Source organism: Lagopus muta, chromosome 2 (genome assembly GCF_023343835.1).
Source record: "Lagopus muta isolate bLagMut1 chromosome 2, bLagMut1 primary, whole genome shotgun sequence".
NCBI lineage: Eukaryota > Metazoa > Chordata > Aves > Galliformes > Phasianidae > Lagopus > Lagopus muta.
The window spans coordinates 39,406,063-39,421,867 of NC_064434.1; the positions used below are offsets into that span (position 1 = coordinate 39,406,063).

Consider the following 15,805-nt stretch of genomic DNA (forward strand, 5'->3'; position numbering starts at 1 on the left):
CAGCCCTAATTCACTTCAAAATTAACAGATTTAATTAATGCCAGTTAAAAGCCCTGCAAGTAGCCAGATAGAAACAAGCAGGAAAAGCAAACTCCTAAAATCGATCAACTCTCTACACAACACAACAGACTCTCAAACTACTATGCTAGTATGCTGTAATCTTCTTCATTGGCAATAAAGCACACTGCTCACTGCAAAAATCACATCTCAGCCCACAACTCAGCGTACATTTTGTCAACTTAAAAACAACTGACATACAAGAAAAAGGTGGGTGATGTGATGAATATCATTTGACAGGAACAAACCCATGTTTGGACTAAGAAGAAGATAAAAAGAAAAAGCAGCTCTCATGGGACAGGCAGGCAGGAAGCTTACCAAAACTGCTTTCTATTTTACTGGATTTGTGATCTCTCTACATACCTAAGCACAAACTAATTTTCTGTACAGAAAACCTGCCTCTTTGCTCTTCAGAGATCTACATAAACAGCTTATTTTATCTTCCAGAAATACTCTTTATAATAAAAAGACAGTGCTCTTAGTTAGGAGTAACCTTATATACAAGCATAAATGAACACCTTCCTACTTATTCTTACCATATGATCCATGTACTGAGACTGATAACAATGCAATGAGGTTCTGCGCGTGCTGTTTGGAAGTGTTTTAGAGAATGCTGTCCTTCTGAGTTCTTACTACATCCCTAAAAATGGAAACATTAATATAGTGAGAACAAAAGGGAAGTGGGAAAAGAGTATATTAGTTAAATAAGCTATAAAAACCTTACTTTTCAAAATCAAGCAGAAAGCTATAATGCATAGAAATATTCATTCTCAACAACTAAAAGGGTTTCACATTCAAAATAATCCAGTATGACAAAGACATCAATTAATGTTTTTGAAAAAAAATTAAAAAATAAAAGCACACTTTCTTTTTTTCTAATACAAGAAAACTCATTACAACACAAAAATAGTATCTCATATTTTCTACTTAGGAAAATTATTAAACTTGTTTTGAATTAAGAAAAATAACTCCTATCTTCTGAATGAGTATTGTCAATATAAAGCCAATTATGCCACTTACAAAGGTTTATGAAAAAAAAGTGAATAATTGTGTAGCTCATTTGGTCCATGGAACATCAAGGTAACCTTCACTGCTCAAGATTGCTCATGCATTCCAAATAGCAAATGCAAAAGGCATATAAATTGTTGTGGTGGTGTTCGTTTTTTTTTTCCCCACTAAAAAACTACTCAGAATAAAACATTTATGTACAGCAAATCCAAGAGAAAATGTACAGTTTTTCAAGTATCTACAGAGTGGAACTTAGAAGACTAAGGAGGAATACTGGTTTCTGAATAAGACGTGAATTTTAGAAGCCATTGACTGCATAAACATGAAAAAGCACATTGATTTAACTCCTTCAAAAGATCTCCTTAGCTACAATTTTTCAGAGTTAATCTACGAGTCCTCTAGTTAACTGCCTTCCAAAGCCTAGTAATAGCATGCTTCTTTTCAAAATTAAATATATTCAGATAATCCTGGTAGAAGCTGGCATTTGTATTTATTGTAGAGAAAGATCTGTAAGTAGATTGTTTAACAAAATTGTAAAATGTTCTTTCTAGGCAACTATCAGCTGAAATAAGCATGACGCTGCTTGTAAACTCCATTTTTCAGAATCAGCCTTTACTTCAGTCACAGGCCAGAAATCTACACAAGCTCTTGGGGCCAGGACCTTCACTTTTAAATTCTGAGGCCACAACATGACATTGTAACTGATCCATACTATTAGCCTTAATAGAAAATTAACAGAAAGCAGCATTCGCACTTCCACCCAGTTTCTTCTTCTTGGGTTCAACCACATTTAGAAATTGAGTGTCTGCAGTATAAACTAATTCAGCAATTTGCAAATTCACTTATTCGTTCATTCGTATTTGCAGTATCTTCTGTCACATAAGCCAGCTCAACTGATGTATTTTGCAACTGTACAGTTCCTGGAGCTAATTTTCCGTACGTGGCAAAAGCACGCAGATGAAGTACAGAGAAGAGGGAACTACCACCTGTAGGTGCAGAGCTGCACATAAATAAAGCTACCCCAAAATACTGACAAAAACAGCAAAGAACACAAGGCCACATCCCAGTCTATTTAAAAAGCCGAAGCATGGATTCTCACAACTAAGCACTTAAGTAACACCGTTTCACCGAAAGTAATGAGATGCCATTCCAACAGGATCTATATCTGTAATGTCCTTTAGAAAATCAGGGCTTATCCATCCCTGAGTTCAGAACAGCTGCTTACCTGAGAGCCACACTTGAGACACAGCCATATGTCTGAAGGTGCCACAGGCTCACCATCACTCATCCGCCTTTCCTTCAGACACTCTGAACATATTGACCAAATGCTCTGAGCTACCGCTCTCTTCACATGATGTACATCCACTGCTTGGCTCACGTGCTGGCAGGTTAAGCCTAAAGAAAACGACACTTTGAGCAATTGAAAATAACAGTTAGGAAGGAGAGCATATGTACATGAAAGGAGCACAATCTTTAACTTCAGCAACAGTAAAGGTTCCCACACTGTAATTGCATGCAATTATTTTGGCTCAAGACTCTCCACTTGCTTTTGCTGAAGTCCATGAAGTTTCTGTCAGCTCAATGCTCCAGCTGCCTAAGCCAATCTCAATAGACAACCTACCCTCCATTATATCAACTCCTCTCCCAGTTTGCTATCAAGATATTTATGAAGATGAGTGCAGCCTCACAAGAACATCACACAGCTCTCAGCAGCTTCATATGCATTCCACCTGATCCCATGGACTCACGTATGCCAATTTGCATAACAGCTCTCAATTGTCTTCTTTCCAGATAATACTTCAACCTAGAGTCTGCCACTAGGCTCAAGGACCAGAGGAGACTGAGTGCAGACACTGTTACATGTGAAGACAGGCAAAGAAAAGATTGAGTTCCCCAGCTTTTTCCCATGTCCCTTGTCCCCAGGTGCCCTGCACCCTCAAGTTGCACATTCACACTCATCTTAGCCTTCATTTTGATGTCACAATACCAAAAGAAGCCCCTCTCAACCATCGCTTCCTGCATCAGATTCAACTCTAACCAATGAAGCTTACCCAATCTCATCCCAACATAATCAAAGCCCCTCAGATTGCAATTCAACCTGTTTCTACTCTATGCTTCATCTTTGCCCCCCAGCTCAGTCAGAAGCTCTCTGCTCTGCCATGCATCTGATCTTCCACGCATGAGAAAAGACTGCTACTGTGTTCTGAAATGGTTGTCATGGAAGACCAACCCTTCAGGACAGTCATGCAGTGTAACAATCACAAAGTAAAGACTTGATTGAAGATGCCCTGTCATGAATTCAAGCAATAAAAGTACTTCCTGGTACCAATGAGTTGTGGTTTTCATCAGTCAACATGGAAATTATTAGCCCTCAACCTTAGAGGAAAACATCATTTAATGTATTTACCTGCAATATCATCTGAAGAGTCTTCATCCTGTGGCCTGTTAGGCCTTTTGCTTCTCTTTGTTTTCTCAGGGTTAGCTCTTGATGGATCTTTCACCCGCATCTGTTACTTACTAGGAAGGATAAACAGGAATTACTTATTGCCTAAATATACCGTTAAGTTTAAACTCTATTAGCACGTGAGCACGTCATGTATTCAAGCCTCAGGAACACAGGTTTAGACTTTGACTAATGTCACCTACTTTGTGATAAAAAAAAATGAATATGTCAGGAATGAACTCTAAAGAATGCTGTAAGATCAGTTATATTACATGATGTTATAAATTGTATCTGTAGCTACAGGGGACATGCGCTTCCAGGCAGCAATGTTAAATATCTGAGATAGTGAGATTTATTTATTTTTACCATTTTAAACTACTACAGAGTCCCAGCCACATCTTACCAGGAAAGCTCCCTTCCTTAACACATCTCTTCCATAACATATCTCCTGTAAGAAAGGCTTCTGTCATCATTTACCTGTACATGTTCCTGAAAACATTTTGAACAACTTCAGATGGTTTAATAAAAGACAAATGTCTTCCAATTCTTACAAAACTGTCAACAGTGTGGACCAACTACAACGTGAGCTGACCCCCTTGTTAAACATCAGAGAATCCACACAAATGAACACTCACAGAAATTATTAAGAGAGTCCTAAGAGACAAAGAACTGAATGATAAAAATTTTACACTAAGCTTTAAAAACTAATAAATTTATCAGAGATTTCAGTGCACTAGCTACTTAATCAAAATCCAAATCTTAATTCACTGAATCAGCACTGCAGTGCATCACACAGCTTCTGTGGTTTCATTTGCAGGATGTCTTTTATGACGTGCTTCATAAAAACAAATAAACTTCTGTTTTGAGATACAAAAGCATATCAACGTGAGACAGTCAAATATTCAAGCACAGCAAATCTGTGAGGCATTCTGCTTGGAAGAGCAACGACATCTTGTTGTAGTACCACATACAGGTTAATAAAGTCATTTGATCCACCAATACCAAACATTTTTTAGCTGTGCTACACACTGACATGTAATAAACCTCTGCAACACTTCACATTTAGGAACAGCAAAAGATGCATTATCATTATAGATCTAGTAGATATGTTTGCCATTGTCTAATCAAGTTTTTAAATCTTCACTGTACTTCTGCAACACTGAAAGCCACTGGGACTCACCACTGTTAGCACGCGAGCAGCCCTCACTGGGGTGAAGTAGGCAAGGAATGCCTTAGAGCTACTGCTTCAGGCTTCCTACAAACCTGGACAGACACCTGTGCATGTAACACTACTGCTAGGTTCCTGCAGAAACATCTCACTACCAATCACAGAAGTATTTTGGAATTGGGATTCTGTAGAGTAAGAATAACCTCTGTTCTCTGCTTCCTTGCACGGGTAACTTCACATATCTTCAGCCTATTAAAACACACTTTTTTCTTTTCTTTTCTTTTTTTTGTAATTGGCCACAATATATAACGGCAATTCATTTATGCCATCAAGACCTTAAATTGTAGATCTTTAAATTTTCTGTAGCTAACAACATAAAGCTTCAAATGCTTAGACATTCAAGTAGGCAGCATTACTACATTCAGGTTGCTGACTTGACGGATTTGCAGTCTGTGCTCACACAGTAAGAAAGATCTGACTATACCAGCTCTTGACTACTTATAATTGAGTAAATTTAAAATCCCTGATGTACATCAACACACGTATCACAGAACAGAGAAAGGTGCTTTCAAGCCGAGCAACATAAAGTGTGCGTTTCTACCTTGTCATCGTCTAATACCCAAACAAGCTTTACGTGAAACTGCCCACCATCACTTGTTGCAGCATGGCTTAACCAAGCACAAGGTTCACCGTGATGTTCATCAGACAGTAAGGCTGATACAGCTGCTGTCAGAAAACTGATGATTTTACACTACATTATGTGAAGAGCCAATAATGAAGACAACAAGATGTCCTCCCTCAAGGAACACAACTGTGCTTAGCTTATTCAACGTTGATGTAATTATCTACTGCTTTGTTTCAGCATGAGAATTTCTTTTAACTGTTTGGACAGATTGTCTAAGACTGCCCAAACCACAGATTTCACCCAACCGATGGTCATGCTCACACTGGTCCATTTCAAGTCCCCTTATATCTTCATGAAAGAACAGTTATGCACCTGACTAGCTGAAATGCAAGCACATCTCCTCCACCTCTGAACCCCTGTGGCCAACAGGCCAGAGCACAGCACATGGAACAGACAGGAGCAGCTCGCTGCTGGAACCCACTCTCAGCATGCCTTTGGGACACGTGGGGAAGGAAGAGCATCAAACCTGTAATAATTGGAAAGGAGGCCCTTCTGACAAAATATAATCAACATAGTATCAGAATGAATGCTGACATAAAATCCAAGCACTGACAACGCACATTTTGGCAATCCACCAATCAATCTGGAGACACTTCTGCCTTCATTAAGTAAGAGCAGGCTGAACAAAAGGTAACAAGGATGAGCAGATGAGTCAGTTTTCACAAACACAAACAGAGAGGCGTCCATCAGGCAATGTTTACTGACTCTAGAGTTCTTGGAAAAGCCACTGAATATCAGGACTTGACCACACAAGGCTTGTATCTGACTTCTGAATCATCCCACAGAAGTGGGATGAAGGGCTAAGAAAAGGGAGCCGTTCAGCAAGTGTCTGAGATGCAAGTAGCACAGTACATACACAGCACTGCCCAACCTCTTTCTACACATTTAGGGTCTAAAAACATTACAAGAAAAAAATTGAATATAACAATTTAAATCACAACCAACAATGTAGGATCAAAGTGATTATGCAAGGAATTTGATTATTGTATTTAGATGAGAGATAGAAGAGTTGTAAGGTGCTTCAGAAGTTACTCCTCAGAAATGATTCTGTGTATGTGAAACAGAAGATTGAAAATTAATAGGAGTGAAAGCCCTGAACAAAAATAGATCCCCTCAAAAAAAACATAAAATACAGCTAAGAAGAAAGCAAGAAAGAAACTCTGTACATTTCTTTTGATCATAGGCACAATCCATTCAAGACAAGCAGGCAGAGGAGAAGTAAACACAAAATGAACTAGATACACTGAGGATTAAAATGTTGGCAATATCCACACAATTTGCCTCCTTCCAACCCAGCCTCTTTAAATAAAAAAAATTCAGTTTTGTGGAAAAATAAAAAATAAATACAGAAAGAGCCAAATCTCATCCATTTAAATAATCCTTCCATACAAATCTAAGAACTAGCTCTTGCCAAACTTGTTCAGACGCTTTGAGCTCAGCATACAAGAGTTTGAAGTGTAACCATCATTGCTTGCTATTCTTGGTTTACTTTTTACTTTTAAAATGACTCGTAATGGCAGTCTGCCTACAAAAAGCTGATGAAGATCAAAAGCACCTCTCTCTAACTGCTAATTTCCACCTTTCTAGAAAGATCAAAACACTTCAAAAGCAGCAGAACAATCTGCCAGCCTAATTTTAAAAGCTTCAGATTTGATAAAGTGCCAACAAGCAATAGAAGGTAACAGTGCTAAATTTGTTGACTTAAACTCAGGTACACCTAGATTATTTTTAATGTAAGGTATGCCTGAAATAGCCTATATTTAACATAGCCCTTTCAATGAAGTATGTATTTAGAAACTTCAAAGACTCAAATGTAATCCCTAAAATAAATATTATTTTTTAAACGTTATGTTTTACTGAAACTGAGTAGAGCCAGGACCAATAGAAGGTATCAGGTTAGTGTTTCACTTCTCTTTCGGGGAAAAATAAACAAACAAGTCACTCCTCTCCACAAGATCTTTACGTAGGGGAGGTGGAGATACAAACTTCGTTGCTGATATTCCTCAAAGCTTACTCGCATCTTATCTTGCACACTGTACTTAGCAGCTGAGTACCTCCTCCCACAGCTCCGACAACTCACTGCACTGGCAGTATGTTTTCTTATGCTGTACCTTCGCTAAGGCATTTGTAAGAAACCTGAAGCACACCAGCAAATCAGCAATAGCCTGACACACTGCCGGCTCCCATACCAATGTTCCATTCCATCTCTCAAGATCGGTTTTTTTCCATCTTACAATTAGTGTGCCAGATCTTCCAGCCAAGTGCTGTATTTGTGTGTTCTTATCTGCATAACACCTATCACCACACTCCTCCTATTTCATGATTATCTGGGACAATAACACTTGCATTACTGGAATGTAAACAGTAAGATAAAAACGACTTAATAACCATCAGCTTATCTAAGCACATTTACAAAATAGAACCAAGAGCCTCCAGATGGTTTCCAGGTACTATTTTGGATATGGAAAAGACTCTCCCAGAAGAACTGGCCATTAACTGTGAAACCAGTACAGTGAATTACCCCAACAGTGAGCACCTGAATTCAAATGAGCTGGGACCTCAATTCATCTCAGGTATCCTAAATGCTAACCACTTCACCATTTGTGTTCAAACTTACCAATTAAAACTATATCCGTTTATGTTGCGAGCACAAAAAATAAAATAAAATAAAATAAAATAAAATAAAATAAAATAAAATAAAATAAAATAAAATAAAAATAAAAATAAAAATAAAAATAAAAATATATAGCATTCCAAAAATCAGCAGAGGGCTTTCATGGCACAGCTGCCAACAGCAGCCTATCACCAAAGCACAGGACGCTGATCAGATTAAGCCAAAAGGTCAAGATGCTCTGTAGCACATTTGCAATGGCACTTCACAAGCTTCCTTCTAACTGTAAAATGACTGACTTGCCCAGGACAGTAATGCCAGCTTCCCTGCGAGCACATTTGCAACATGTTTTGATGCAAGCTGCAAGTTGATCTATTTTGGATGTCTGTTCAGAGCATCACCTGTGGCATTTTGGCTCACTCACTGCTAGATCAAATGTCACCCAATCGCAGCGAGAACCACATCCATCACAGTCAGCAACTGGGCAGTGCCATCAATCAGCCGCCAGGACATTGTGCATTCTGACAGCCACCAAAACCTTCACAACAAACAAGCCCTCACTGCCTGCTGGAGCAGTAATAGGACCAGAACTGCTGACTGGTAGTGGCAGCAACACTTCTTCCCCTGGAAAACGTCGTTTGAAATTCTCAGAGTGTCATCTCCCAGATTCCTAGCCCAAAGGCACATCACACATCCTACACCATCACTGGAGCTCAAATGCCAGTCCTGACACAAGACTGGAGTCCTCACAGAGTGAGACACAGATGTACTTTTTGCACATCAGATGGACAGAGCCTTCTGACCACTGGATACAACTTCCCAAGCGAGAGTGAAAATCCCATGGCGTTTCTTATTTTTACTAGTCTTTTTTATTCATCTGTCCATGCCAAACAGTCTGTCAGTGTTCATGTCTGCCTCCTACACAATCCTCCATGTATGCACCACTGAAACCTAATTGCCACAAAAAAAAAAAACAACCTGCTTTTAACGATGGAGAGAAACGAGATGTGCCCTGAAACAGGAAGAGAAAGAGCCCAAAACTGGGTTTATGATCCAAGTAAATAAAAGGATTGAGTGGGTAAAAGGAACAGTTCTTTGATGACATATTTTTACTAGCATTTTATACCAAAAGTTTTGCTATAAACTTTTAGACAAAAAAAAAAATCAGGGATTCCTGCCAATATCCAGCCTAATAACGAATACACCAAGAGGGAAAAGCATCTGGGCTGACATGTTCAGGGTCTAACATGGATTTTCCTACAGATCCATGAATATCCTTGAGAAACAGAAATGCATCAGTATCTTAGCAAGAGCTGTAGCTTCTAAGTCATTATGCTGGCCCGACAGAGAACTTCCCCTGTGAAGCAACAGTGTGCTGGCAGTGCTGACAGCCCCAGCAGCCACGTGGTGTGTGCAGCGATGTGAGCAGTGCCGTCACCACAAGCACATGAGGAATAACAGCCAAAACAGCCAGAGAACCAGCAGGGAGCTCATGGCATCCTGGCAGGGCTGTGGGACAAAAACTGCAAAAAGTGGTTCAAGATGTCATAAAGAAAAAATGAAGGGCAATACCAATAAAGAGTGAAGTGTGATGAAATGTCTGTGGAGTCTTAGAAAAATTAAAAAATAATTTTTCTTCAAGTCACATAATAGAAAGGAATTGTGGCTGTAGTACATCGCCTGAGAGGGCAGACTGAAGCCCACACTACAAGCTGAGAGGCCTTGGTAACATAGAGCCATACAGCCTCCCCACCTAAAGGGCTGAGCTGGAACAGGTCCCAGGAAGACGAAGACCACAGACCACGCAAAGCTTTGCATCTACCTTGGAAGCTGTGGGAGTGAGCTAATTGATGTGGTAGAATAAACAGCATAAAGGACTATGAAAAACTAGTCTGAGCTCTTTGAAAGTCAAAGTCTCGCTGCACAGAGCAAAGCATTTCATTCTACTTCCCTCCTACATACAAATTGCCCCAGTTTGTTTTGCTAACACACCTAAAGTAGAACGACTTGTCCTTGATGTACCACAGCAGAACTGTGAGATGCCAGCTGCATTTCTGCGAATCAGGCAGAAACAAAACTACAGAACACAAGTTCTTCAATATTTCATGAAGAAATCTGACAAAATATTTACAACCATAGTAAGCTGCAGAACGGTTTTACAAGGCATGCTCTGCCATCAGTCTGGTGTATGTGCATGCCACTACCCTCCTTCCATTTAAAATGCTAGAATATTGGGGGGGTGAAATGTTTGAGTCTTCACGTACTAAAGGTCTGCCTAGTAGAATTCACTTGTAGCTAAAGACCACATGCCACAGTATATCTGAAGTGAACGCTATCAGCTCCTACTTTGCATACATTTATTCTCGTGCTCCTGTGCTTAATATGTAGCCACATGCATATCCTATTAGTGGCAACACTCCCACAGCAAGAACAGGGTGAGGTCCTGAAGTAAAGCCTACAGACGACAAAGGACTGAAGTTCTGCGAACATCCACGCGTTAAAAAAAAAAAAATATATATATCGTAATACGAACCCAAATACGCCCTGCAGAGCAGCTGCATCGAGTCTGCAGGCCCACAACCCCGACGAACGAAGAGCACGGGCAGGCTGCCGCCCGGCCCCCAACACCAACCTCGGCCCAGGTGGCCCGGCCCGGGGCGGTGCGCACCGACGGTTCCCTGCCACCCCGTGCCGGCACACGCTGCGCTGTCAGTGCTGCGCACAGCCCGCCTGACGGCATCGCGATACGGGACCGCAGCGCTATGTCACAGCCGCGTTTGCGGAGCGCGCCCGCTCGCTCGCCTAATGCGAAGTGACCGCAGCTTATGCTTAAACCCAACCAACTGCGCGGCGGCTGGTTCCCTCTCACCGCGCAGGCATCTCGCCGAGGAGCTCGCCGCAGGTCGGCAGGCCGGCCCGATGCTGCTATTTTCACCTCGCCGCACGCTTAGCGCGTTCGGGCCGCTGACGGCTGGCGGACACCAGCAGCTGGCAGCCGGCGAGGCAGCACGAGCCCACACCAGCCGCGTTCCGCCGCTACGTGAGAGCGGCGCCGGGCAGCGCCGCCCGGAACCCCGGGAACGGGGATCTCCGCCCGGTCGCCCCGGGGCCCGGCCCCGCGGCGTAGACTCGACGCCCCGTCTCCCCGTCCGCGATTTCCCTTCCCCCAGGCCGCGGTCTCGGCGCCGGCCGCCGCCATGGCGGAGCGGATCGGTCCCGGCCTGCCCCGGTCCGCACCCGCGCCGTGGCCCCGCGCCATCCGCTCGGCGGGAAGAGCCGCTCGCGGGCACGGCCCTCCTGAGTTCGGCCGGCGGGCTCCCCGCCACCCCGCGGCCCGCACTCACCGAGCGGCGGGCGCCCAGGCACGGCGGCGGCAGGAAGCGGCGGAGGAAGCTGGGCCTCAGCCAGGGCCCCGCCGCTCCGCTCCGCCCGGCGCGGCCCGCCCCCGGGCCCGGCCCGGCCGCCTCCTGCGCCAGAGGGGCCGGGCCCGGCGCTGGGTGAGCGGGGCAGGAGCCGGCCTGGGGCGGGCAGCGTGCGGGGAATGTGGCTCTAGAGACGCCGAGGGAAAGGGGTGTGCTGTGGGGCAATCCGAAAACAAGGACCTGCAGCGGCTGCGTTGCACACGCGCTGAGGGGATGGTTAGAGAAGCACAGACTGAACTCTGTGCGGTGAGGTCAGAAGGCTTTATGCCCATCCCAGGAAAAACGAGGGTAAGTTACAGCTGTGCGGTAGGAAGACTTGTTATAGATATCATGTAGTGAGGGAAAACGAAAGGCCAGGGGTGAGGAAGGATTAAATGTGAACAGCACCAGCCGTCAGAGCCAGAGAGAAAAGTGAAAGCAGGGAAAGCCAAGAGCACTCACTAAAGCACGATTATGGTGCTAAGGAGAGTGGGAAAGTGGGTAAGTTTGGTGGGTGCGTGCTAATGGCAGTACCACAAAGGTGAGAAGACAGTAAGTATGCTGCTTTTGTAGAAAAGATGGAAAAGTTACTGGAAATGGTGATTCATGAGTACCACAGCACGGAACGTTGGCTGGGCTACTGCTATCCCCTGTCCCTTCAGTAACCATGGGAATGTGGCTGGCTCAAGCCACTCTGACTTCAAACTAATCCCTCAAAAGCCAGCCTCTGGGTTGTTCCAGCTTTTGCACACAGGGCAGTGTGTTCTGTGTGTGTGTATGTGTGATCCTAGGTCACACCAAAGCCATACAAACTAATTCATACAAATACAACCTGATGCGAATTTGTGTCTCATGCGCAAACCGTTCTGATGCACCACCACTCATACCTACAGTCCTAACTGCAACACACAGAAACCTGGGTGGCTGTTTTAGAAGTACGCACATGAAACATGAGTCGAAAGAGGAAGCATTCCATCCCCCTGTGTTCTGTTAAAAATGGAAAGCGCATAAAGCTTTAACTCACATATAGCTATGCTGCTCCAAAGAGACATTTGCGAATGCCCGTCACGGGGCCATATGGGAGTTGGCAGAAGGGCGGCTGGGGAACCAGCTCTTGTGCCAGCTTCGATCTGTCACACTCTCCAGCTCTGAGGAACACTTTGTTCTCATTTGGAAAAAGAAAATTCTCATTAGGGAAGACTGTAGCCCTCAAAACACAGTCCTCGTTTTAGGAAGGGAGATGATCAGCACGCCTGCCTCTGAGGACGGGCACCACCGGTACGGGGTGTGCGTACAAAGACACGTGGAAGGAGACGGAGTCCCTCATCCCTTCGCTCCAAAGCGGTGGCTGCCAGCGGGGAGGGCCCCAAGGAGCGGGCAGGGCAGAGCAGGGCGGGCCGGCGTCGCCGCCATCTTCGGAAGTATGGCAGCCTGCGGCTGGTGCCGGTGCCGGGCGGCGCTGGCCCTCCGGGCGGTGGGCGGCAGCCGCTGGGGACGGCGGGGGGCGGCACCCGGTGAGGCAGGGTGCGGCATGGGGAGCCCGGACCGGGGTGGCGGGGGCGGCTGGCGGGGCTCGGGATCACCCGAGGCGCGGAGCTTGAGGAAGTGTTTCACGCTTTCTTGCTGCCGGTAGCCGGGGGGAGCTCGGCGTGCGCTCACGGGCTGTGCTGCTTTTACAGAGCCGAGGGCGGTACATGTCACCTCCCCCAGACTCTGCTCCGAGAGGGAGAGTAGCGTGTCTTACCAGGAGCTCAAGAACCTGAAGAAAGCAAACGTCCTCCACATCGATGTTCGAGAGAGGTGGGAGATTGAGAGAGATGGGAAAATCCCGGCGTCCATCAACATACCATGTAAGATACTCGCACTGCTGCCTGGAAATGTTTGTTGGTGCAGCTTGGCAAGGCTATGGACGCATGATCGCAGAACACCAGGGTTTGGAGGAGACCTGGAGATCATCTGGTCTCACTCCCACTAAAGCAGGCTCCCTACAGCAGGTGGCACAGGAAGGAGTTCAGGTGGGTCTTGATTTCTTCAGAGAAACAGACTCCACAGCCACTCTGGGCAGCCTGTGCCAGTGCTGTCACCCTCACAGTTATGGAATTTTTCCTCATATTTGTATGGAAATCCCTGTGTTTGGTTTGTACTAATTGTGCTGGGCACCACTGAAAAGATCCTGGGCCCATCCACTTGACTCCTGCCCTTAAGATATTTATAAGCGTTGATACGATTACCTCTCAGTCTTCTCCAGGCTGAACAGTCCCAGGTCTCTCAGCCTTTCCTCATATGGAGGGCCCATAATTATCTTGTGGCCCTCCACTGGATTCTGTCTAGAAAATCCCTGTCTTTCTTGAGCAGTGGAGCCCAGATCTTCCCAGAGGAATTCAGAACATTAGAATGTAGATCTACTGGTGGACAGAGAATAAGTGAGACTTTCTGTATTGTTTTATTTTTCTATTTCCCAGTGAATGAATTAGTGGAAGCTCTGCAGATGAATCCAGCAGACTTTAGGGAGCAGTACAATCAGAAGATGCCTGCCAAGTCAGACCATGTGGTTTTCTCCTGCTTTGCAGGAACAAGAAGTAGACAAGCACTGAGTTTTGCTGCATCCCTGGGTTTCAGCAGGTAAGCATGAAATCAAGCATAAGGATGAAATTACTATGACCTCTCCCAGTAAGTGCAGCAGAACTCTCTCTCAACTTCCAATGGGTGTGAGTAATATTTTTGACGTGGAATGAAGAGATTAATCTTATAGGTAGAGAACTGCCAAACAGTACCTTTTCATGTTCCCACTGAACCTTGAAAGATGGTATTTGGTGTTACAGCAAAGTGAGGCATCCTGTGAAACAACCCCCAGCAACTCTGCTTTTATGCTGAAAGTGATTCCACGTGCTGCAGGACCACATTGGTGTTGGAAGGACTTTCTACTTATTACTTATTCCTTGCTGAGATGCCACTTGTACAGCATCATAACACTAATCTTCACATGCAGGATGACTGGAAAGGTAGAATAGTTTTTATTTTGGTACAAGTAAAATCTTAGATAGTTTATGAAAACATACCCTTTGTGAAACTGCTGTTCCACCTGTACAATTCACCTGTACATTTCACGGTGCTAAAATACGACTTTCAGTATGGCTTTCAGTAAAGCAGTGTGTTGTTTACAAAGTAGTGAAGCGACTAGTGAAAAAGACAGCAAGATTGATGGAGTGAAAGAAATGGTAGCATTTGACTGGTAGAGTTGTTAGGGTCTCAACAGAAGGCATCTCACTGACTAGAAGGCTGTAGAAATTTCAAAAATTGATTGTTTGCCCATGTTTTTACTGAGCAGCAATTCAAGAATTGGAGTATTTCTGCCAATTGTAGTCAAAAGTGTGGAACCATGCTCTTGTTTTATAAATCTGCCGTTTAAATAAGTGCAAAAATAACCTTTATCACCTGTTTTTCGTACTGCCTAACTGAAGGATTGTTTTGCATGGTGTTTCTTTTTTAATCATGACTGTTTTTTCCCAGGATTATGTCAGATCTGTATAGCATGTATGTTTGCAAGAGACTAAAGACCTGTGTGTTTTTACTTCATAACATCTGAAGTATTAGGCATAATGTCACATAATGTCCCACTGCAGTGAGTTCATTGGCAAGCTATTTAATTGATCCATCTGCCACTACTTGCTTGATGTTTGATCTCCAGCATTGCATTATTTGGAAGAAATGGCCTACAGAATATACTGTTTAGATGCAGGCAGTGTTTGACTTCCCTTATTTCTGGCTGGTTCATTGTATAATGTGCAAGTGTATTTAAGATAATTTCTTTGTGCTTTTTTTCTGTGACTTCTCTTCCCTATCTTTTCCTACACTGATAGGAGAGTCCTTTATGATATTTATCTTCTGCATACTTTCAGAGTTCAGCACTATGCTGGTGGCCTTGAGGACTGGGCAAAACATGAATCGCTAGAGAAAAAATGAAGATTGACATCCTCCAGCTCCTGCCCCAACTTCAGGATGCTGGAAGAAAGTGACAAGAATTTTAATGTTTTTGGCTACCAGGATTTTGGCATGATTTGCTTTATGACTTTAAATAAATGGTGATAGCATGCATAAAATTATCCTTCCCAAAAAACTTTGTTGAGTAGCTTGTTTAGAATAACTGCAGTTTAATGGAATTGCTGTAAGTGTCCTAAGCACAGGTGTATTATTCTTCATGTATAGCTATATTTTTAAGTTTTTGCCATGTTATCAAGAGCAAACAATGGGAAACTGACTTGCGGTTCAAAATGTGTGATTCCTTACTTTAGAAGTATATCCATTTACATACACAGGTCTGCTTCTGAGCACAAAATGCAATAGCACTCAGTTAACTTGTTCTTTTCCCTTAGCAGCTCAGTATCAAGTGAGAACTTGTCTATATTTACTTGAAGTTGTTATTATGGAGACG

General features: G+C 43.7%; 2 protein-coding genes across 4 annotated transcripts in view; one reads left to right on the top strand and one right to left on the bottom strand.

The window, feature by feature from the left end:
• Positions 1-11,680, bottom strand: part of USP45 (ubiquitin specific peptidase 45) — a 50,898-nt gene extending 39,218 nt beyond the window's left edge. For 2 of the 3 annotated variants that reach the window (XM_048937163.1, XM_048937166.1), the window contains exons 1-4: positions 11,317-11,680; positions 3,473-3,582; positions 2,291-2,475; positions 594-697 (exon numbers count right to left, since the gene is read on the bottom strand). In XM_048937163.1, coding sequence (XP_048793120.1) covers positions 594-697; positions 2,291-2,475; positions 3,473-3,572 — 389 coding nt within the window. In that variant the 5' untranslated portion in view covers positions 3,573-3,582; positions 11,317-11,680. The remainder of the gene's footprint in view (positions 1-593; positions 698-2,290; positions 2,476-3,472; positions 3,583-11,316) is intronic. The other variant, XM_048937164.1, reaches the window with a different exon arrangement.
• Positions 11,681-12,769: 1,089 nt separating this feature from the next.
• Positions 12,770-15,377, top strand: TSTD3 (thiosulfate sulfurtransferase like domain containing 3). Its single transcript, XM_048937179.1, has 4 exons — positions 12,770-12,887; positions 13,053-13,223; positions 13,836-13,995; positions 15,273-15,377. The coding sequence occupies exons 1-4, from the start codon at positions 12,797-12,799 to the stop codon at positions 15,334-15,336; spliced, it is 486 nt and encodes a 161-aa protein (XP_048793136.1). The 5' UTR covers positions 12,770-12,796; the 3' UTR covers positions 15,337-15,377.
• The last annotated feature ends 428 nt before the right edge of the window (positions 15,378-15,805 follow it).